The sequence below is a fragment of the Scatophagus argus genome, chromosome 16, assembly GCF_020382885.2.
Source record: "Scatophagus argus isolate fScaArg1 chromosome 16, fScaArg1.pri, whole genome shotgun sequence".
Taxonomy (NCBI): domain Eukaryota; kingdom Metazoa; phylum Chordata; class Actinopteri; family Scatophagidae; genus Scatophagus; species Scatophagus argus.
The window spans coordinates 8,816,116-8,837,976 of record NC_058508.1 but is presented as its reverse complement, the minus strand read 5'-3'; the positions used below and the strand labels follow the sequence as shown (position 1 = coordinate 8,837,976).

Below are 21,861 nucleotides of genomic sequence, written 5' to 3'. Positions count from 1 at the left end.
TTTAGAACGTAACCTCAATGAAACAATCAAAATAGTTTCTTTTTTCTTTGCCGCTGCTTTCTTGTGAAAGTGAAAAATAATTTTCTGTGTCTGCCCACTCTTTCAGATCTGCTCTCAAATGTAATGGGTTATTCCTTGGCTCATGATACACTCTTTTATCTTGTTAAAAATAAAAATCATGCTATAATCCTTCTGACATACAAACCAACAAACCAGACTGAAAACATGACCTCCTTGACAGAGGTGATGAGGTTCGCTTCTGCCCTCAGAAATCTAAAAAGCCTGGTGTGTGTGTAGTGTTCGAAAACATTAACTTTGAAAAAGACGTGACCTTGACATCTGATGTGACTTGCAGATTAGGTAGCACTCAGAATTTGTTTTGTGCTCTCTCAAATATCTTGTCATCCAGCATGTGTGAAGGTGTAAGAGAGGGAGAGGGGCTAATCATAAAGCGAACCAAGGACACTGAAAGTGTGGACCAATTTGAGATTGTTGGATGGATAGAAAGGTGGAGGTCAAAAGACAGAGAAAAGAAAAGGAAGGAGGAGAGGCACCAGGGGACTCATCAAATAATCACACGGAAAAACGAGGAAGATGGCAGGGGTAGGAGTCCAAGGGCAAAAGTACCTGATTGGGGGAAATGAAGGAAGGGTGCAGGGAAGGAGGAAAGGGCCAACAGACCCTTTCCATGGTAATGGAATAAGAAATGGAGGGCAACAGAGAAAGGAAAGAAGGGGAAATTGAAGGCAAGAGTATAGAGGAAAATCCGAAGCAAGATGGAGGAAGGTGAAAGGAAAGGAAACGGGGAATAGAACGTCAAGGAGTGGAGAGATGGCAGGAAAAAAGAGAGGAAAATGGTGGAAAGAACCTGAGGTAAAGGACAAAAGGGTGACAAGGTAATACAAGTTATTTCTCATTGGTTAATAGCTGTGGGGTGGGATCCAATCAGCTGGAAGGACAGGCTGCCTCATGGAGAGGGATGGGGGGCGGTGTATACACTCAACAACATGTGGGTGTAATTCATGATTCATGATTTTTCTGCAGTTATGTCTTTCAGTTTATTCTCTCTCATCCATAAGTCATAAGTAAACTGGATGTGAACATGTAAAGACAGCTCTAACCACCTCAGTATTGTTAATGCTCTCAGTCACTCTCACCTGTCTTGTTGTGTTAACATGAAGCACACACATACAGTGGTAAACACACACACATAACCCAGCAAACTACAATACTACTACAAGTATACAAGCCAAATGCTTAGATTGAAAGGACACACATGCGCTCATGTGTATGTGTGCACACACAGCTAGCTGCAGGTGTGTGCAGTCAGTAATACCCTCATTGATAATTCTATTTCGTGGTATTAGCCGATGAGCAACACTGCAGCATTCAGATGTTTGAGGCTCGATGGCTGGATTAGCTCAGATCACACATAATGCTGACAGGCTTTACACGCAAAATCTGTTACAGACCAAAAGTATGTGTGGGGGGGTTGAACTGATTTCATCACATTTCAGGACCAAAATTAAGTACAGTAGGAGTAGCAATTTGGATTTTTTATGTCCTTTTTTTATTGTATGTGACTGGGAAATATTTCTGAATCATTTTAACAACGTTAAACTGTTGTCTTTGGATCTGTTGCAAAAAGTATTGCATGATGCTAACAGGCCTTGGCGCCCAAACTGACACAAGAGATCACTGTGTTCCATAGCAGGGATCTTGCAAAGAGCAAAGAGCTCTGCCAAAAAACTGAAAAACATACATGTGCATACATTTAAAAGCACACTACAGGTAGACTATGCTGTATCATAAACCATATGGAGCTGTGCTAATTCCCCTTCTAACATACAAATATGGTTAGAGAGGAAAGGAGGAGTTATTACTATTGTGTTAACATCTCAGAGTTTTCAGATATTCCTCATGCAGAGTGTGTCTGCCCTCAACCTGAACTGTTTACATTTCAGTTTCTCTCTGCTAACCAGCAGCTACACCAATGCACAGCCCCTTGAGTTTTAATGACACGGCTGTGTTGTCAGTCTGAAGACAGCCTCTCACGTTTTCATTGAAACTGAAGTCTAGACCTGAGATGGTCTGCTCTGAGACTAAGGCTGTGCAGAGAGCCCGGTATTTGTATTTGTTGGTGTTGCAAAATTATTTTTCTATCTGTATTTGAATGAAAGCAGAAATAGGCGTAATAACTGAAAGCAGCGTGAAAGCTGTGTTTTGATGTGGTACTTCAGAAGGATTGTGCATGCCAGATGTTTACAGATATTTAGATGCCTCTGCTGAATTTACTTTTGCACACTTTACAAAGTACAGATTTGCTTATGTTTTATATTTAGACTCTTGCTGGTCCTTTTGAGTCTGCCCCCCCCCCCCCCCCAGCTCTCCTATTGTCTTCCTGTCAAGTCGCCATAAGCAGGCGAAATACTGTGCTCACAGTTAAAAGAAACACCAGAAACACCAGCTATTTGACATGTTTCTTTTCCTGAAAACAATTCATTTTTAAAATGTTTGTGCTAATTAGCTACTCTTAAAAACTTATTTTTTGTGCTGTGCCGAGTATTCTTAATTTTAGAATACTATTACCACTATTTTAGCATGATTTCACACATTCAGTGCCATGGTGAACTTTTAAAAAGTGTCTATACCATGAAAACCTTTGTGAGTTTGTGAAGTCATTTTAGATTAGGATTGGATACAGTGTGCTGAAATACATTAAAAAATGTATCTGGGGTCCAGAGTATTTCACTGAACTGAAGAGTTTCCCTGTAGTGGTGTAAAATGAGATTTTAAGTCACACCAATTGGGTGCTGTGTTAAATGTTACATTCAAAGGTATGGATGAAAAGTGGCAAGAAAATTTGTGGTGCTGCATTTTATTCACCCCAGTAAAGGTGTGACGAATCGTGATGGTTGAATCTCTGTTCAAGCCATTAGAGCCTGTTTTGGCACACTGTGTCTGGACAAATCCGTGCTCACAGACATGCACCAGCACACAGCCACGTGTGCACAGTCGCACGTATTCTGAAGTGTACACACACACACGCGTGCCTGGTTTCCGACATGTTTGGACACGCAGTCGGTGTGTGGATGGAGCCAGTGCTGGGTTAAGCTAATTACACAGCTGAACTATCGGCTGTGAGCCTCCGTTAGAGGGTTGGATCTGACATTCAGCAAATGCCAGACAGTCACCGCACTATTAGCAGGGCTCTCTGTGTGTTCGCGTGTGTGTGTGTGTGTGTGTTCGCGCGTGTGTGTGTGTGTGTGTGTGAGAGAGAGAGAGAGAGTTGGGGGGGTGTATGTACAGACAGCAGCAGTAAGTGATGGCATCAGTTACAGTGAAAATGTCAGTCTGAGTCTGGGATATTTTCATTTGTACGTTCCACTTTGCAACATTTGTGTGTGTGTGTGTGTGTGTGTGTGTGTGTGTGTGTGTGTGTGTGTGTGTGTGTGTGTGTGTGGAGAGGGACGGTGAGAGAGATAGACAGTGTAAATGTTTATGTCTGTCTCAAGTTTGTTTAGGTCGTCCATATGCCTCCAAGGTCCTATCACCAGTGAAGCGTGCTGTATTGAACCGCAGCCACTCCTCACTGTGTCCTCTGTGCGTGTTTGGTTACGCTTGGATTGTGGTCCTATTGGAGATGATTTAACACTTTAGAATTGATCCACAAACAACACATTCTGAACAATAAGCCCCCTCTTCTGCTCTCTCTCTTCTTCACTCACTCTGTTTAAAGGAAAGTGAAAGCCCCTCTTCATTGTCTTTGTTCTTTATCTGTTTTCTTCTGTACTTTTTCATATGCAGTAAACTGGACGCCTTCATCTATGATGCTGCAGTGTTGAACTACATGGCCGGCAGAGATGAGGGATGTAAGCTGGTGACCATTGGCAGCGGGTAACTAAAGCTTTAAGTCTTTAAAAAGGCACTTATCGTGTGGAATCACATCTTGGTCTGATCCAGAGCAGTAAATTAATTAAGTTATTAGATTTAATCAATTTACTGTTAAAAATGGGATTTAATAAGACATGATATCATCTTCATTACATTTTGAGAAAGAATGGGCAGCAATAAAGAGCTGCATGAAAAAAGAAAGATTACTTTAGGGATAGTAATTTTATTTTGTCTGTCTGTCTTAAAACACTCACATGCTCATATGTACATTGAAAGTACTGATCATTTTCTGGTCATTTGTTGGTCAGTCGCTCCTCTTCTCTGTACTGGCTGCAGTGTCATGGGTGGGGGACAAAATCCACGATCTGCAATCTGTGTAAAATTGACTTCTATACATCAGCTGAAGATAATGAGAAGCCTCGTCGGTTTAAGTCTGATAAATCAAGTTGTCATCTTCCAAAGTCACATGATTTTAGGATAAAATTGCACAGTGTTCTGCTGCTGTGACACAGAGGGAATGTTGTGCCAAAATATAACCAGCTTTGTAAGATATATACTTCATTTGTCTAACACAGGTTGTGGAAGCCTCAGATTGGTCTTGGCTTTTGTCCTCCCTCACTAAGATCTACTTAAGAAGAATTCTCTTTAACTAAGAGTGTTTCAATGTACTATCTGTAAGTAAAGGTGAGAAGATTTGTTTAAAGGGTTGAATATGTGTGTGTCTGTGTGTTTGTGTTTGTATGTCCTTGTGCCCAGGTACATCTTTGCTACCACTGGTTATGGCATTGCCCTGCAGAAAGGCTCCTACTGGAAACGACAGGTGGATCTGGCCATCCTGGCCATCATCGGAGATGGTGAGAAACACACTCTCACAGCGTGCTAGTATAAAGTTTCAATAAAAGTGCATGACGCTATCCATGATGGCAAGAGGTTACATTGTTTATTGCCAGCGCTCTAGTTCATGCACATATACAGACGCACACAGACATGCACACACACACATGCACCCACACCCACACACACACATCCCTACTGCCTTGTCTGCTGACAGCACAAAGGGAAAGCAGTGAAGTATAAATAGTCCTTTGATGTTATTCTGGACACAAAAGCTCTGCTCTAAACAGAGGGCACAGTGTGTAAGTTATTCTAATATATTCCTCTCTGCGGCACCAGATCTGTGTGTGTGTGTGTGTGTATCTGAATCACCACATTCCTTTATTACAGTAGCCTCAGAAGTTCTTACATAAACAATTTCCTACCGCAAAACAGAGGGAAAGCAAGACAGCTCGAGCTTTTAGTGACAGATTCATTTACATTTTACATCGAAAGCATTTTGCTGATGCAAGTTTTCACAGCCACTCACATTAAGTGCACTGCAGTTGATTAAGTGAACAATGGTGTCATAATAATCCACTCTAACTGAATCTTATCAGGACTGCAGAGCATGCAGGCTACAGTCCAGAGCACATAGCTTGGTGATTTTTGACAACAATTATACTCTGTGTTTTTGCTATTGTTTGTTTTCTCCTCCATACCATTAACCCCCTTGAGTCGTTTAATTGTTGCAGATTTTTATTTTGAGTCTTTCAGTGCAGATATTCACTGAGAATGTTTAAAATCTGTTATTCTACTCATTATTCCTTTAAAAAGAGAGAGACAGATAAAAGTCGTGAAGGGAAATAGAAAGTTGAAAAGAGAAGGAGCCGTGAAAGATGATGAGGTAAAAAGAGATAAATGAACTGCAAACAGAGTGTGTGACAGAGAGACAGAGAACAGACAGGGGAAGTGATGAGAGGCATGGAAAAACATAGACAGAGCTTGTGTGTGATGACCAGAGACAGGTCAAAGAAAGGAAGAGGTGAGGAGCATAGGAAGAGAGGATGACAAGGAAAGAAGGAAAGACTGTGTGTAAGGTAGAGACAGGGACAGAGAGGAAGGCGGGTCCATGATAGATGACAGTGACTGTGTGTCGTGGCAGATGCTACTTGATCAGATAGGCACAGTGTGGGTGGAGAGCATATGGCCTTCATGGACAGAGAGAAGACAGGCAGAAGATGTGTTCAGGGAAGAGTAGAAGAAGGTGAGGAACAAAAAGATGAACAGCCAGACAAACAGTGAGACAAAACAGCCTGTCAGGAAACAGACATGGCTGAACTGGCGGCAGGTCACATTCTGTCTTTGGTGTGATAAATAAACATTACTTTTAAGATGAAAATACTCTATTGCCATGTCCTGTTGTCTCTACAGTACATGTTTGGTAGTGGTATGGAAACCAAATGACCTAAATATCATTAAGTGAAGAGTAGGAACTATCTGTGCTCGGCCATTTATGATGTAGAAGTTATTTCAAAGTGCATATAAGCCCTCTGAATGTCCTGAACTGGAATGGATTTCAGGTTTAGGACCACATTTCTTTTTTCCCAGTCTGACTTGGTCAAAATGGGTTTAGTAGCCCTGAAAGTGTGGATGAGACTTGTAGATACTTGACTTTCTGTGTTCCAACTGACTGGTCATCAGATAGCTTGAGCCATCTGAATGCTGAACAGAGAGCAAAATTTGAATTTCAGCAATATTTCTCCCTGGAGTCAAAGCAAACTGTGCAGGCAGTTGCAGCTCACACAACGTTTCCCTTAAATACATTTGACTTTAAATAAATAGACAGAGTGACATGTTGATACCTTAAGATCTCATTTATCGTCATCCTCTTTTGCAATTCCAAGTATGTCATGTTATTAAAAAGATAAACCATGGCTATCTCTATCAATGCATTTGCAAATCCAACAGGAGACAAATTATCCTCAGTTGTCCTGAAGGGTTAATGATGTCTCAGTGAGTCTGCACCCTGAAGACATCCTGCTGAACAACACCATGATATTTGTCTTTCCTCACTGGCATCCTTAGTTATCCAGCCCTGAATGACACAGATTGGATTAGCCACACGCCAAATGTCACAGAGGAAGCCGGAGAGGGTGGGGGGCAGCTGAGGGAGGGGGGACACGGAGTGAGGAATGAGAAAAGATAAGGTCTTTGTTGCCTTCCACGTTTCTTTCATTAGCACTAAAGAAACAATTTCTTTACCCTATCAGGTGACATGCAGGGCTGGAAGCCCTCTGGATGGTGATGCCCGAAGAAATTTATTTTGAAGATCAGTACCCCAGAAAACAAACAGTTAAAGAAATAAATAACCTTAATAGCTTCCCATACCGATTTCCTAAGAACTGTAATTGGCAGCATAAACAAACAAAAATCAACTTTTCTTCAGTAAAAAATTAGTAAAATTAGTAAAAAAGTAAGAAATTATTAAAACTTTACAATTTCCTCTCAAAATAAAGCAAGTGGAAACAGCTACAATTAACAATTAACTGAAAATGAGCTGTACACCCAACTTTATCTGACATTTTACTTTGCCAAGCAAAAGCAGGTGCAACAGATTTCTATAACATAACAAATGCCAGTTGCTAACATCCTTTTACAGTATCCTTATAAATTCACCAGGGCTGAGGTAATTTTTCAGATTTCTGAAGCCTCTTGTTAACCTTTTCCCTGCTTAGTTTCTGGACTGTGGTCGGGAAGCGGGAGAGATTTTCCTCCTGGGCTGAAGCTAACTTCTGCTTCCGCGCTAACTCCCTCACTTTCCAAACAGCGGTGAAACAGCACGCGGAAGCTCTGCTTGGTCTTGAGAACTTGTAACATTTATTTACCGACGGACTGTGACTTACACTGGACATTTACAGTCAACTCTAACTCTGTGTACAGTTCTGCTTCGCTGCACACATGCAACTACTCGCTCTTGATTCACCACTCACTCACTCACGTACCTACTGCTCTATCTCTGAAAGGAGCCACGCTATTCTGGTAATAGGCTATTCCCAACTTTGGAGAGCGTCTGATCAAACAGGGTCATGAATTCTATCATTTTCCACATATTTGCTTTGGTCTTTTCACTGCTCGTACCCAGGAAAGAAAGGAGAGGCTGCTGGCTTCTGTCTGGCACTGAGCTCTAGATTGTTTTAGCTTTCGATGCTTTTCCTTTGCTTGTATCCTCTCCACCCACAGGGATGAACTTGTTGGTGTGTGGCTGCAAGTTATTTCCTGCGCCGTTCGGCATAGAACGTGTGGCGCATGCGTAAAATGGACCTGCTTTGAATCGGAGATATGGGAAACTGGCTAGTTTCTTCTCCAGGCTGAGAATGTGGAAAACCGGCCATTGCCAGTGCCTGGCTGGTTGATCGGTGCATCTGTAGTTATGAGTAGAGACTTTACTGACTATTGAACTAAATGCACCTAAAATTCGTACAAATAATACCAATACAAAAAAAAAATCTCAGCAGCCATTCTTCTGTTTTGGCTGCAAAGCCACAGAAACACAATTTTGAACACCATATGACACTCCACATCTGCTTTTAAACGATCTACTCTAAATGACCTACTCAGAGAATATCACCAATTACCCTGAGTTTACTGAAAGCAAATTGACATTTGGAAATACAGCTAGGTACAATTTCACAACAGCTTTTTACGGGATGCTTTTTTATATATACATGCATGGTCTAGTCAAATCCAAAATTTCAAAGGATTCAATCAAGGATTTGTCCTTTTCAGGTGAAATGGAGGAACTAGAAGCCCAGTGGCTGACAGGAATTTGCCACAATGAGAAGAATGAGGTGATGTCCAGTCAGCTGGATGTGGACAACATGGCTGGGGTCTTCTATATGCTGGCCACTGCTATGGGGCTCTCCCTTATCACCTTTGTCTCTGAACATCTCTTCTACTGGAGGCTCAGATACTGCTTCACAGGGGTCTGCACTGGCAAGCCTGGTCTTCTGTTTTCCATCAGTCGGGTAAGGATCAGCTTGTGTATGGGAGTCACCCTGTTTGTTTGAATGTGCAGACATGTTTTACAAGCATTTTTTAGCCTGTTTTGAGGTTTGGGAGAACACGCCGAATACAATGTTGAACATGCATGTCAACAAAGGTCTTGAAACGAATGAGTGGCACATGTGAGTATGTGGCTGTGTGAATATCTGGGCCCGGGGGTGGTCTGACTAGGTTAACAGTGGTCATGTTAACGGCTATAAGGAGCAACGAAGCACTGCAACTATACTGGGGGCTAATGCTGCGTTATTGGGGTCAGACTGGCCTGTCTCTGTTCTATTTTCTATCAGCAGAATAAGAGGGCAGAGCAGAGCAAGCATGCACACACACATGCTGAGAAAGAGAGTTACTGCTAAACGGAGAAACTGAGTGAACCATGGGGAGAGGGCTGCACAAATGAGGGTGAGGGAGGAGGACAAGGGATGGAGACAGGAGGGGGTATCACGAGGCAGCCCTGAAAATCAGCAAAAAAACAAAAAAGATCCTAGTTTGCAGCATGTTTTTAGGTGAAATCACAGCAACCCACACTAAATCAATCTGTTCTCTCTCATTCTGTTGTTGAAAGGTCAGCATTCTCCCTTGTTGTGTGTAAGAACAGAAGACATGGATGTGCATGCTTAAAAGCTCTGCAGTGTCTCTGCACTGTTTTTGAGGCACAGTGTGACTGTTTTCGGTTAACAGATTGAGGTAGCGAGGAGAGAAAAACTTCTAGAGAAGAAAAGTGAGGCTCTTGAAAAAGATGTCATTTCAAAGCCAATTCAAAGTGATTTAGGGCAGAAAATGTTATTAGTGGCCTATCTTGTGTTGATAAGCTTCACAAAATGTGATAAATATTGATAAGTATGTCATAAGTATTATTAATGGTCAAAGAATTTGCTTTTACTCCTCAAATAATAAAATGAGAGCATCATATTGCTGTCTGGGGTTTGGCTGTTAGTCTAAATAAAATGAATGGTTTTATTAACCTCTGTTACAGTTGTAGTGAGGATGATTTCTCTTGTTTACTGTTGTTCCTTCATACAGAATGTATCACCCATGGAGTCCATCTAGTCTTTGAGTTATGAGTGATATTGTTAACCACTGTCTCACATTTTGAGACATGAATATCGTTAACTGTAAGACAGTGTTAAATTTTTACAAGCTGTTGCACTGATCATTACCTTTTATAACTTTGTAAATTATTTTGTTGTTTGCACTGCATCGTCCATTAATCATACATGGTTGTTTAGATGATTCAGTGGCATAGGGGTCCTTGACATGGAAATGTACTGTGATTTGTTGAGTCACTGCCAATTTGCTACATTTTAATAGAACATGCAAAGCGCAAATACGTTTGGCCAGAGTATTTAAGTAATGATTTTCTTTTTGTCTCTCTCCATTTTCTCCATTTCTCACCCTCTTTATGTTTGAATATGACTGTCTCATTACATCTTTTCCTTCTCCCACTTCTGCATCCCTCTTGTTGTCTCCTGTTACCCATGTTTAATTTGACATTTCTACATTCCCTCCTCCATTCCACTTGCATTTGCACATGCAGGGAATCTGGAGTTGCATCCATGGTGTCCATATTGACATGAAGAAAAAGACAGATTTGGACTTTAGCCCTCAAGACAAAATGCTTAAGCTCATTAAGTCAGCCAAACAGATGACCAACATGTCTAACCTGAGCGGCTCTCGCATGAACTCACCCAAACGTGAGTTCATGCATTCAGCCGGCCCTATGATCATGGACATGATGGCCGAGAAGGGCAATTTCATCTATGCTGACAACCGAAGCTATGCTCCCAAAGACATGATCTATGGGGATACTGGTGACTTGCAGTCTTATCTTGCTAACCGCCACAAAGACCACCTTAACAACTACATTTTCCAAGGAGGCCAGCATCCCCTGACCTTAAATGATGCCAATCCCAACACAGTAGAGGTTGCAGTGAACGCTGACACAGTCCAAACCAATGCCAAGCCGCCACGGACCCTATGGAAGAAGTCAGTGGATACGCTTCGTTCTGCTCCACCTGGGCCCTCTCCGATGCCTGACATGCTGATGCCAGACCCACGAATGTCGATGAAGACACAGCGTTACCTCCCTGAGGACGCAGCCCACTCTGACATCTCCGACTGTTCCAGCAGGGCGGCCTCCTACAAGGACCCAGAAAACAACAAGCACCTGAAGCCCAAGGACAACTTAAAAAAAAGATCGGTGACGTCAAAATACCCAAGGGATTGCAGTGAGGTGGAGCTGTCCTACTTAAAGACTAAGCAGGTCAGCAGTGGAACTAACCAAACTGGGAGAGGAGGAGGAGGAGGAGGAGGAGGAGAGAAAATCTACACTATCGACTCAGACCGAGAGCTGAGTCTGCACTCAGACCCCATTCACTACCGAGAGAGTCGTGGCCTTGCCGCGGATGACATGGATTACCCCGAGATCTATTCTGACCACAGTGATAACTACAGGAAGTGTGAGCAGCCCATCATTCATCTGAACTCATCGCCTTTGCATCACACCGATTCAGATCTTCTACCAGACCCAACATATTCTAAACACTACAGCCTGAAAGAGAAAAACCTTTCTCTGTCCCCACATGAATCCATTGATCGCTACAAACAAACACACTGTCGCTCCTGCTTGTCCAAAGTGACTGCTAGCTACCCACCAGGAGGGCCATATACCTCTAATGTATCTGCCTCAGCTTCTGCCACACGCTCACCCTATAATCGGTGCGAAGCATGCCTCCACACAGCCAATCTCTATGACATTACTGAGGACCAGCTCCTCACAGATCCCTTGGTCAGTCCCACCATGCACCACCAACAGCAGCAGCAACCAGACGAAATGTTTGGTCTGTACTGGCCACAGACGGATGGACCACATGTCCAAAAGAGAAACCGCCTGAGGTTGAGTCGTCAGCACTCTTTTGATAACATCATGCTAGAAAAGCCCAAGGACATAGACCTGGGTCGACCGGCACGTAGCGTCAGCCTCAAGGAGAAGGATCGATTCCTTGACTCCACGTCTGACTCGCACTATGCGAACCTCTTCGGCATGCGTCCCTACTCCGGCAGACTGTTTGGTACTGGCACCAAATCAATGTTTAACCACAACCTGGAGGAAAGCAAGAGGAGCAAGTCCCTGTACCCGGCCCATGGCTCGGAAAACCCTTTCCTCAGCCACTCGCTGAGGGATGACACCAGCAGCAGACTGGTCCATGGGCGTAGCTCCTCTGATATTTACAAACAGCTGGCAGTGGCCTCACCTGCAGCAGTCCTTGGAGCGCCCCCCATCAAAACACGCAACGATGCGAACAATCTCCGCTCATCTGTTAAATCTACCACCTCATACTGCTCACGGGATGGGCGGATAGCCAATGACATGTATAATAAGGAGCATGTGATGCCTTACTCAGCCAATAAGACTGGTGCATACCAGGCCCCGCGTGGTGTCCTAAACTCAGCCCAGTTCAGCAATAGACGGGTGTATAAAAAAATCCCCAGTTTGGAGTCAGATGTTTAGTTGATGTAAGAAATAATGTGTTCTCTCCTCTTTACTCCTCTCTGGGTTTGTATTATAATTTATCAACTATGTTATCCAACAAGGGATGCCATAGCCACACTACATTTTTCTTCTTCTCTTTGACATTGTAATCGAAAAGAACTTGTGCCCACTTGGGTATGACGGTATTACTACTACTCACTTTGCAGATGATATCATCGTTTTTGTCCATTCTCTGTCATGTACCAATGAGTTGGCTGCATGACTGGCAAGTTGCCAAGGTAAGGTATTCTGGTGCAAAGGGGAAGGTAATCCTTCACCCCCTAGGAGTTAAAAAGGGATAGGAAATGAGATTGTCCCATTAGTGGGACAAAGAAGGCCTAAGTTACAGTAAAGGAGGACTCCTGAAGATGTTGCTGAGAAAGAGGCGGTTGATTTGTCATTGAAATGTGTGAGGAAGTGGCAAGGAGGATGGGAAAAATTATATTAGAAAGGAATTAGAGGGAGAGAGAGGAGATAACCTCTCTTTCAACCCTCCTGCTTCTCCTCTTTTTCCTTTCCACCTCCACTGTCAAGCTTGGGGCTCGCTAGTTGAGGAGAAAAGGCCTGACAGGGAGACCAGATGGGCACGTTTGATGTCACAGCCAGACATGGAGGCGTCCCAGGAGGGCAGAGGCGTCACAGTGAGCTAGTCCAACGGTCTGCTGCTTGTTACTCTGACAAATATGGCCACTGAGACACCTGGCAGTGCAAGAGGAGAGAGAGGGAGAAAGGAGATGAGCGACTAAATGGCACTGAGCAAAGCCTCCAGTTGTTTTTGGCAGTTAGGTATCGTGAGCTCAGATAAGATTTGATAGAGTCATGATAGTTGATGAAAAACTGAGAGTAATGTAGGTGCTATCAGTGAATAATGTTTACAGACAGACAGATAAAAAAAACAGACAAAATGACTTATAGAAAATGACAGATAAGCAGGGAATACCTTAGGCAATCGAAGGGCATTTCATTTGTGACGCTGCACATAGAAAAATAATTGCAAAGTATTGCTTTTTTTATTCTATAAAACTATAAGATTTATTGGGGATTCTGGCATCCGGATCCCCCCTATGTAGGATTTTAGTGTTTGCTTATTTGGTAGCACAATAGCCATTAGTTTTAAAACCTCTCTCCCACATTTGCTTTTGAAAAAGCATAGCTTTCTGAAAAATACCATCAAGAATAGATTATTTTGCATGTGTTGATTTTTTTCTTTTAATTATTATTTCTGTGTCAGAGAAGACAAAATACATGCAAATACACTCTCAGACACTCATTGTTTCTGAAAAGGGACTATGTCTTACCAGATATGGTGGATGGATACTTGTACAATCGAAACCTTTATCCTTGACCTTTGTGCTTAGTAAATCTGTGTCATGCCTTGGTTCCCACTGCAAAAGAGTAAGAAAATGTTGGAAGGGAAGAGAGCAAAGATGAGATAAACAAGGGAGAAAAGGATGAAATGACAACTGTGTCCATCACCGCATGGACTGGGCGCTGATGTGTTTTTGTCTTTTGACCTCCCTGCCACTGAGAAACAGGGTATTAGCTATAAAAACCACTGATGATTCCTTCCTTCTTTCCTCCTTTTTTCTTCCCTTCTTCGATCAACATGAACACATCACTGGAGTTTTGGGTAACTATAAAACTACTTCATTTTATTTGTTTCGGTTTTTGTAAAATTGAATTTTGGCTGTTTGTTTGGTTGGTACAGTAGCAGTGTGGCAGTACTGTATCCAACCGCCGCAACAGAGGGTAGGGTTAACAGTTATTGATCATCAGTTACTGTTGATCTATAATCATCCAGGGATCTTGAGGATCTGAAGACTTCTTGAGACGGATCCCTTGTTTACGTTCATAGCGTTGTTTGGGAGGGATGGAATGGGTGGAGACGAGATGGAAAGGATGAAGCCAACGAGGCTCCACTGTTGTGTGCTCATCAGTCATGTATCCATCATAATATGGAGTAAGTTGTGTGTGTGCATGGCAGAACTTGGGTAAGCTTGAAGTCTTAACCAGAACATTTGGTTCCTGATTTGATTGTTTCAGCATCTGTTGTTGTTGCATCTGTTTATTTATTCTTTTTCGTAACACTTAGCAGAAAACACTTGCACATACTTGCGTATACTTCCTTGTATATGTGTGCACACAAAGCCACTTTTTTGTAGCATTATACTGTACAAACTCTACAGTCAACAGAAAAATCATGTATCCTTCTTTACTGACTTATTGATTTGCTTGGTTGATTGGATTCTCAAAGCCAAATTCTATCAAATAAAATACCTCAGGATGATTCTGTGCGGTTTGGGGGAGCTTCAACCGTAGCAACAGGACATGATGCGGTGCAGTTTTTTTGTTTTTGTTTTTTGTAGAAAAAAACTTAAAAAGAAAAAAAAGTAAAGCAACAACATGATTGATAGCGGCCGCACTGCAGAATCAAACTTTCCACCCTTTGATGTTTACCTGTCCCAGGTCTTCCAGTTCGGCCGTTTGTCCGAACTCATGCAACCCAACTTAAGAGAGAAAAAGAGGAAGGCAAGGAGAGAAAGGAGGGATGGTGGGAGTGGGCTTAGATCGTTTTGCTCAGTGAGGGTATTGAGTGAAGCTCCACTCCTGAGCACCCTTAACAAAATGGAAGATGTTAACAAAATGTCTAAAATCTGCGAAGCTACCCTTATATGGTATACTCAAACGGGAATCTCTCTCTTTCCTCTCTATGGTTTTTTAAGGCAGTTGACTGCATAAGCCACTGTGTTTCAATTGAAGCTCAATGTTTAACAACCATGGTCATATCACCCTTTTGTATGCTTGGAATACTGCAGTGAACCTCTTCTTGCTTTCCAATCAACTTACCCAATGTTGACTGACAAGCAACATTTGTCTTTTTTTGCATCTTATCTGCATTTATTATTATTATTATCATACTTATCTCCACATGCTGCTTGCGCGAGCTGACAAGTGAACAATATGCACATGTAAAAAATATCAAACGGCACCCTCGCATTTTATGAACTCATGATGATTTGTTCTCTTTGTTCTACTTTTACAGGACTGTCATGTAAACTGATGCTGTTTTATGTTCAAACACACACACACACACACACACACACACACACAAAACACACAGAGACACACACACACACACACACCCTTGTGATGACAACCCTGCTCTTTTTAATGACAAAATGTATTTTAATTACATTTAATGATAAATAATGAGGTGATGGCATGCAACCCCAGATGTAACAATTCTAATGTTTTCTGTTTATTTTTTTGTTAGTTATTTTTCTTATGATGTTATGATCACTAATGCGTTGTAACCAGGTGTGAGTATATACATATTTGAGAGAAAAAAAAAATTACCTATGTTTAGCTCGATGAAGATGCTGCTGCTGTTTTGGGGGAGAAGGCGAGGACCTGACCCAAGCTTCCTTATTCGCTGACGGGTCATTATCAGGCCACGTTGTGCCCAATGGGGTCGCAGGTTGGGGGTCAGGGCTTGGTTCGGTATGGCAGGGACATCCTTGCTCTTCCTCCAATGGCAGGTGAGAATACTGTATCACCAGCTCTGCTTCTCTCTTCCCTCTCCTTCATGTGTAGTCAGGACTTCAACTGTAAAGAAGATAAAAGGAAAAAAAAGCAACCCTCTACTTTGAGTCTGCTATCCCTCCAAAGATATGAGACCTCTTTCTTTATGGTTTGCTGTAAGAATAGAGCTTTTTTTTTTAAAACTAATACTTCCTCAAAGACTTTTAAGGAACTATTTTGAATATATTTAGAAACGACACCTGTATACATCGCCTGTAAATTCATACTGGAATACATCATCATGGAGAATTATAAATGATAAAGAGTAAAAACAATATTTTTTGTGTGAATTTCACAGGAGCTTTTCTGTACAGTGGCACTGTTTCTCTCTCTCTCTTTCTCTCTTTCTATCTCTCTCTCCCTCTCTCTGTAGAGCGATTAGAATAAAACTTCACCATTCACAAGGTTTGCTGTCCTGTCACAATTCACAGTATACACACCAGGCTCTGTGCCTGCCTTACCTTATATGAAAGTAACTGCTTTTGTCCTTTGCTGCTGAGGGATTATTTCACAGGAAATGAGAAAAAAAAAAGTGCAAGCTGATTTTCCATTGACTGCATTCTTGCAGCTGAGGATATTGTCTTTACCTTTGTGTGTCTGACATTCATCAGGAAATTTGAGATTTTTATCGTGAAGATCAAAGGCTCTTGAAAAGGCCTACTGCTTCAACGTCATTAAATCATACCTCTAAGGGCACATCTAAAAGTGTACCTGTGTAACCCCATAACGAGTTTACACTATCATTTAATTCTCTGTTATTATGTAGATTGTTCCAAGCCTACTTTTCAAGTGATACATGAATATTCACAATTACGGCGCATCAGAAGGGGACAGAATGAAACTAATAAATAAAGCTATTCTTAATTTATAGCATTTATTTTTTAATTCCCCACTATACATATTAAATACACATTAGAATACTTTATTTACTGCAGTTTACTGCAATGATAAAGTTGGTGTTGATCAGGTCTGAAAAACTCTTCAATTAATTTCAGCAACGTGTTTGATTTTTGCTTTTTGTTTTTTTGTTTTTTTCCCATTATTACAAAATCCAAGCTGAGGGAAACATTATGGTTATTTTTTGTTTGCTTGCTTGTTTGTTTGCTTTAAAACCATATAAGGGTCTGTGACAGGAGGTCCTGCATGAAAGGTGGACACACTAGATAGATAGATAGATAGATACTTTATTGATCCCAAGGGACTACATGCCCATCCACTACCTGGACCTCCACAGGGAATACTGCTTCCTGCACTGGCACTGAAATAACACTTTGGGTGTAAATAGGTGTGCTGCAGAATAATCCAATAAGACAACTGTAAATTTCCCACTAATATTGGGCTGTTTACTGGTAGTCAGTAATGTCCAGCCACAACTTAACCTAAACCAAACCAAAGCCTCTTTAATTCCTCATTTTATCCACCATAGCTGAAAACTAATTTTTAAAAACACAGCTCTGACATCTTGGCCACTCAACAGATAATAATTTAAACTGATTTTTTAATTTTATTGAAGATAAATGTGATGGCTTTTGTCTTAAGGTCGCTTGCTGATGCTGAATGCTTCAAAATCCACTCATTAACCTATGTGATGTTCATCTTATCGTGTTTTTAATGACTTATTATGGTGTGGACATATACTTAGAGTGTATTTCAGTGTTTCTGTGGAAATGCCAAATGGACAAAAAGTTTCTTCAGTGTATGCAGGTGATGCCAGAGACGCCTTGACGCTGTGACCAACTATTGATCTTGCACACTTATGCATGTGTGAGTCTGTGTGTGTGTGTGTGTGTGTGTGTGTGTGTCTTCCTTCAAGAGCATCAAGAGGCCGTTTGGGCTACAGCTATACTAACCATAAGCCATGTTCCTTCTTTCCTTTCCTCATTCATTGCACCTCTGCGGTATATGTCTCCCTCTATATACCCATTACATTCCAGCTGGTTTCGTCCTTCCACGCTCCATTTTGCTGTCTAGCAGACACCTTACCTTTCTTCTTTAATCGCCCTTATTATCACCCTGTTCCTTTTTCCTAATTTCTCTTTCCTTCAAACAATTTCTCTTAAATAAATCTAAAAAACACTGGTGTGATCACTGCTGTCATTCACTCTCTGTCTGTTTTTTTTCCCAGAAAGTCATATTACAGAACAGCACTGTTCTTAGCCAAATGTGTGGAATCTATAAGACCTAGTTTGTATAACAAGACTAAGCTGTTCTGTGGTTATCAGCATCAGCAGAGGATGAGCTTAGAGAGCTACTTCACTTTCTAACTGATTGTGATTTGACCGTCTGGATGAACTGATAATCAAGTCTTGGTCAGCCTAAGGATTTTACTGCTTTATTTAAAATCTCAGGATAATAATACTTTTCCTTCATATTAATGAAATATACTCCTCACTTTCTGCCTTGCTGTAACTTTTTAGTTGTCAGGTAGTCCCTAAATATTATCAAGAGGTGTACATACACACGGTTCCTCTCAAGCAATCTTGCTTTCTCATTGTTTTTCTGTGTTCAGGACATTTTTGAGCATCACCGATTCTGAAGAAAGATGATTATTGAGACTCATTCCCAGGCTGTTAAATACGATTGTTATGGTTGGTGGTGATTTGACAAATCAACTGTCAACTATTTATCAAATATTCAGAAGAACTTAATGGTGTGCCAGCAACTGACAGTTGCTTGAGAGTTGACTTGAGATTGAAACCTTGGCTTTTACATTAGGCTAATATTAAATGCTTGCACTGAATTGCCTTTATTTCTACAATCATAATATTTCATTAAAGTTTTGTGTGTGTGTGTGTGTGTGTGTGTGGTTGAGATATTACAGTTGCACCAAAGTAAACTCTTAGCAGAAGAGCTCCCAGCTAACTATCTCAGAAAATGACTAAACAGTGTGACAGATGATGCTCTCGTGGAATATCTCCCTTTAGCTCTTAATTTTGTATGACAAACGCTACAGAAACATACAAGGAGGTGTTTATTACATTTGAACAGATGGACTCAAACATTTTCAGCAAGTTCAACAGAAAGGATCCAAACGTACACAAACACACTCAGTGATGTGATTTGGATGCTGGCCTGAAAAGGAATTCAACACTCTGCTCAGGGGCGGGCTTCAGAATGAGGGACAGGTTGTGTCATATTTCTCGATTGGTGAAGTATCAGAATGGTCACATATCAGAGATTTTCAAGCTTGAACTTCATCCCATCTAACTTCTTCTACCCATTCAATCTTTCGTTCTGCCCTTTTTGCCTTCATTTCGGCCTTGTGAGACTGAAGAGGGATGACTGGGGCTGACTCGTCATCATTTTCGCTGATGTTCCAGTTTGAACACAGAGCCACCCTGTGACGGGCGTGGGCACCTTCTTGATGTGATGTTTTTAAGGTGGTTGGAAGATGTGTCTTCCATGTGTGAAAGACAACCTGAGATATAACCAGAAGTGCAGAGGAGGTATTTTGATAATTGAAATGGGGGTGCCATTCGTCAGGTCAACTAAAAACAACAGTGTGATCCGAACAGAGTGGTGCACAGGACTTTGTGTGTGTGTGTGTGCATTAGAGGCAGAGGTAGTATGTTTGTGTAGGCAGTTGTATCAGCCAGTTCAACAAAAAGGCTGTGGCAGTTCATTCTTCTTCTGCAGAGGGGCAGATGAAAGAAAGAAAAGAGAGAGAGAAAAGAGCACTCGTTTATTTTGTCATTTTCCATTCTCCCCTTTGGTCCTCACAAAAATCACCTCCCGTTTGATTCTGGGAGGCAAACAGTTGGCACGGTCAGCCCCCCCACCCCCCCGGCACTCCCTGCCTCTGTGTGTGTGTGTGTCTGTGTGTCTTTGTCCACAAGTGTTTGCTCATAGATTTTTCTATCAAAAGCTGTTCTGCACTGCATATATGCACCCCCGGTGGGAATCTTTAGACCCATTCTACCTCTTCAAACATGCTCACGTCCATGCCAACTAAACTCATAATTATTTTCAACTGCTTTAAAGGAGTCCAGTGAGGTGGAAATGGGTCTGATTATTAAGAGGAAAAAGGGAAAAAGAAGTGTGGTTTAGCTCTACCTTCCTATCAACGGTCTGCTCACGCAAAAGACAGTCGCCTGAAGAGGATCCTTTGAAGGTTGAATGCACTTCTTTTAAAGTGGGATAGTGCTGTTCAGGTCACAACAATTTGTTCCAGATATAAAATTCTGACTGACGAACATGCATCTTTTTGCAAAAAAAAACGTCACAAAGTGTTGCAAGGGAGATTTTAATGTTGTGTTTGATTGGGTGACTCGCCGTTTTTTTAACATAGCATCACTTTTTGGTTCGATGCCTGTGCTGCAACTCGGCTAACAAATGGCATAGAAAGATATTTGACCGACAAACTGTTGAAACGTCATGTTGGCTTCCGATGAACTTTTGAATGCAGTTTAGAAAAGAATGTCTCTCGTTTCTTACTTTGCATGGTTAGAGTAACTTTTTAAGTACGTATGGATTTTAATCATACAATAAGCCTGCAGACATGTTGCATAGTCATCCTTGTTATAAATAACAGGGTGAGACACACTGCACTGAATGCACTGAATTCCGTGAGCAAAAGAAGAGAACAAAAACTATTAAATGTGTAAAAAAAAAAACACAATCAGAAAAAAACAGCTTGTTATTGCATGATCTCTCGATTATCAACATTCGTAAACAAACACTTCAACAGCAAAATGATATGACCATAAACAATGTTTATATACTGTGTAAACTAACTGTGAAATTGTCTGTGGAGCTTTGATGGCTGAGAGTCTCCTGCAGTCCTTTTCGGTGTGTGTTCTGAGTAATCCCAATGAGCTAATGTTGTCACACTCACAATGGTGCCAGCTACATTACTTCCCAAAGCCTCAACACGAGAAGGAAATAAAGACAATTAAATCAGGTACTGTGGAGTCATTGTGATCCTGTTTTCTCAGCTGGCAGCGACAGTTCACCATGGTTTAATGAGAAGTCGGGGCAAAATAATCCCAAACCTGTACACCAGAAAATACTGCTGTAATGAGTGGACGAAGTTCCTGCAGTTCCTAAAGCGACGTTTAAATCTTTAAGTTGCAGTCTGATCTCTGTGCAACAAAATCATTTGTTCTTTTTTTCTGTGACAATATTAATCAACCATTTAAGTACAGAACAGATTCAACAAGTTTCAGTTATGCATATTGTATTCTTAATTTGTCCATTTAAAAGTATTTTTATTTGAATATTCCACATGCCACGCTGGAACCTCCCTCTGAAACTTACAGAAGAGGATTGTGCTACTTTAAGCTTTAACATTTTGATTTGTTTTATGCGAGAGTTGTTATTTTCTTGGTGCCAATGATTTAATCGCTTAAAGCACTCTTCTACACACTCTACTACAGTGTATGGCTGCCTACAGGGAACAGTCACACATACTTTCTAAATGTAATTGAAAAGTGGATTAAGAAAGACTGCCTTCTAAAGTATCCGAGGCATTTCCTGACTGGTGTTTTCTTCTTTTTTTTTTTTTTTTGGCAGGAATTTAATGAGCCTGAAGAGGCTTGCTTGTGGCCCTCGTTAACATTGACCCAAGCTCACAGCCGCTCTTCTGCAGCTTTTTATTGACACAGCAGTTTGCGTTAACACCACAGTTAATTTCAGTTCAACTGTTTTAGTCACTTTATTTTGAGGTTGTGAACAGCTTGCAGAATTGTTATGCTTTTTGAAAAATGTTCCTCTATGATCACATCACTATATTAAAGCTAAAAATGACTGTCCCCCAACAGCTCAATAGGAGTTGATATCCATAAAAGAGTAGGCCTAATGGTGTCACAGTGGTGCAGTGGTTAGCACTGTCACCTTACAGAAAGAAGGTCCTGAGTTCAAGTCTGGGTCTGGGCCCTTCTATATGGAGTTTGTATGTTCTTCCTGTGCCTGTGCGGGTTTTCTCCGGGTACTCCGACTTCCTCCCACAATCCCAAAAACATGTACATTAGGTTAACTGG

The 21,861-nt window shown here is 41.4% G+C and overlaps 1 protein-coding gene across 5 annotated transcripts in view; it reads left to right on the top strand.

The window, feature by feature from the left end:
* Positions 1-21,819, top strand: part of grin2aa (glutamate receptor, ionotropic, N-methyl D-aspartate 2A, a) — a 136,467-nt gene extending 114,648 nt beyond the window's left edge. For 3 of the 5 annotated variants that reach the window (XM_046415929.1, XM_046415930.1, XM_046415932.1), the window contains 4 exons: positions 3,808-3,897; positions 4,651-4,748; positions 8,497-8,735; positions 10,307-15,406. In XM_046415929.1, coding sequence (XP_046271885.1) covers positions 3,808-3,897; positions 4,651-4,748; positions 8,497-8,735; positions 10,307-12,280 — 2,401 coding nt within the window. In that variant the 3' untranslated portion in view covers positions 12,281-15,406. Of the gene's footprint in view, positions 1-3,807; positions 3,898-4,650; positions 4,749-8,496; positions 8,736-9,334; positions 9,650-10,306; positions 15,407-21,394 lie in introns of those variants that run through there. The other 2 variants (XM_046415933.1, XM_046415934.1) reach the window with 2 other exon arrangements.
* Positions 21,820-21,861: the final 42 nt, after the last annotated feature.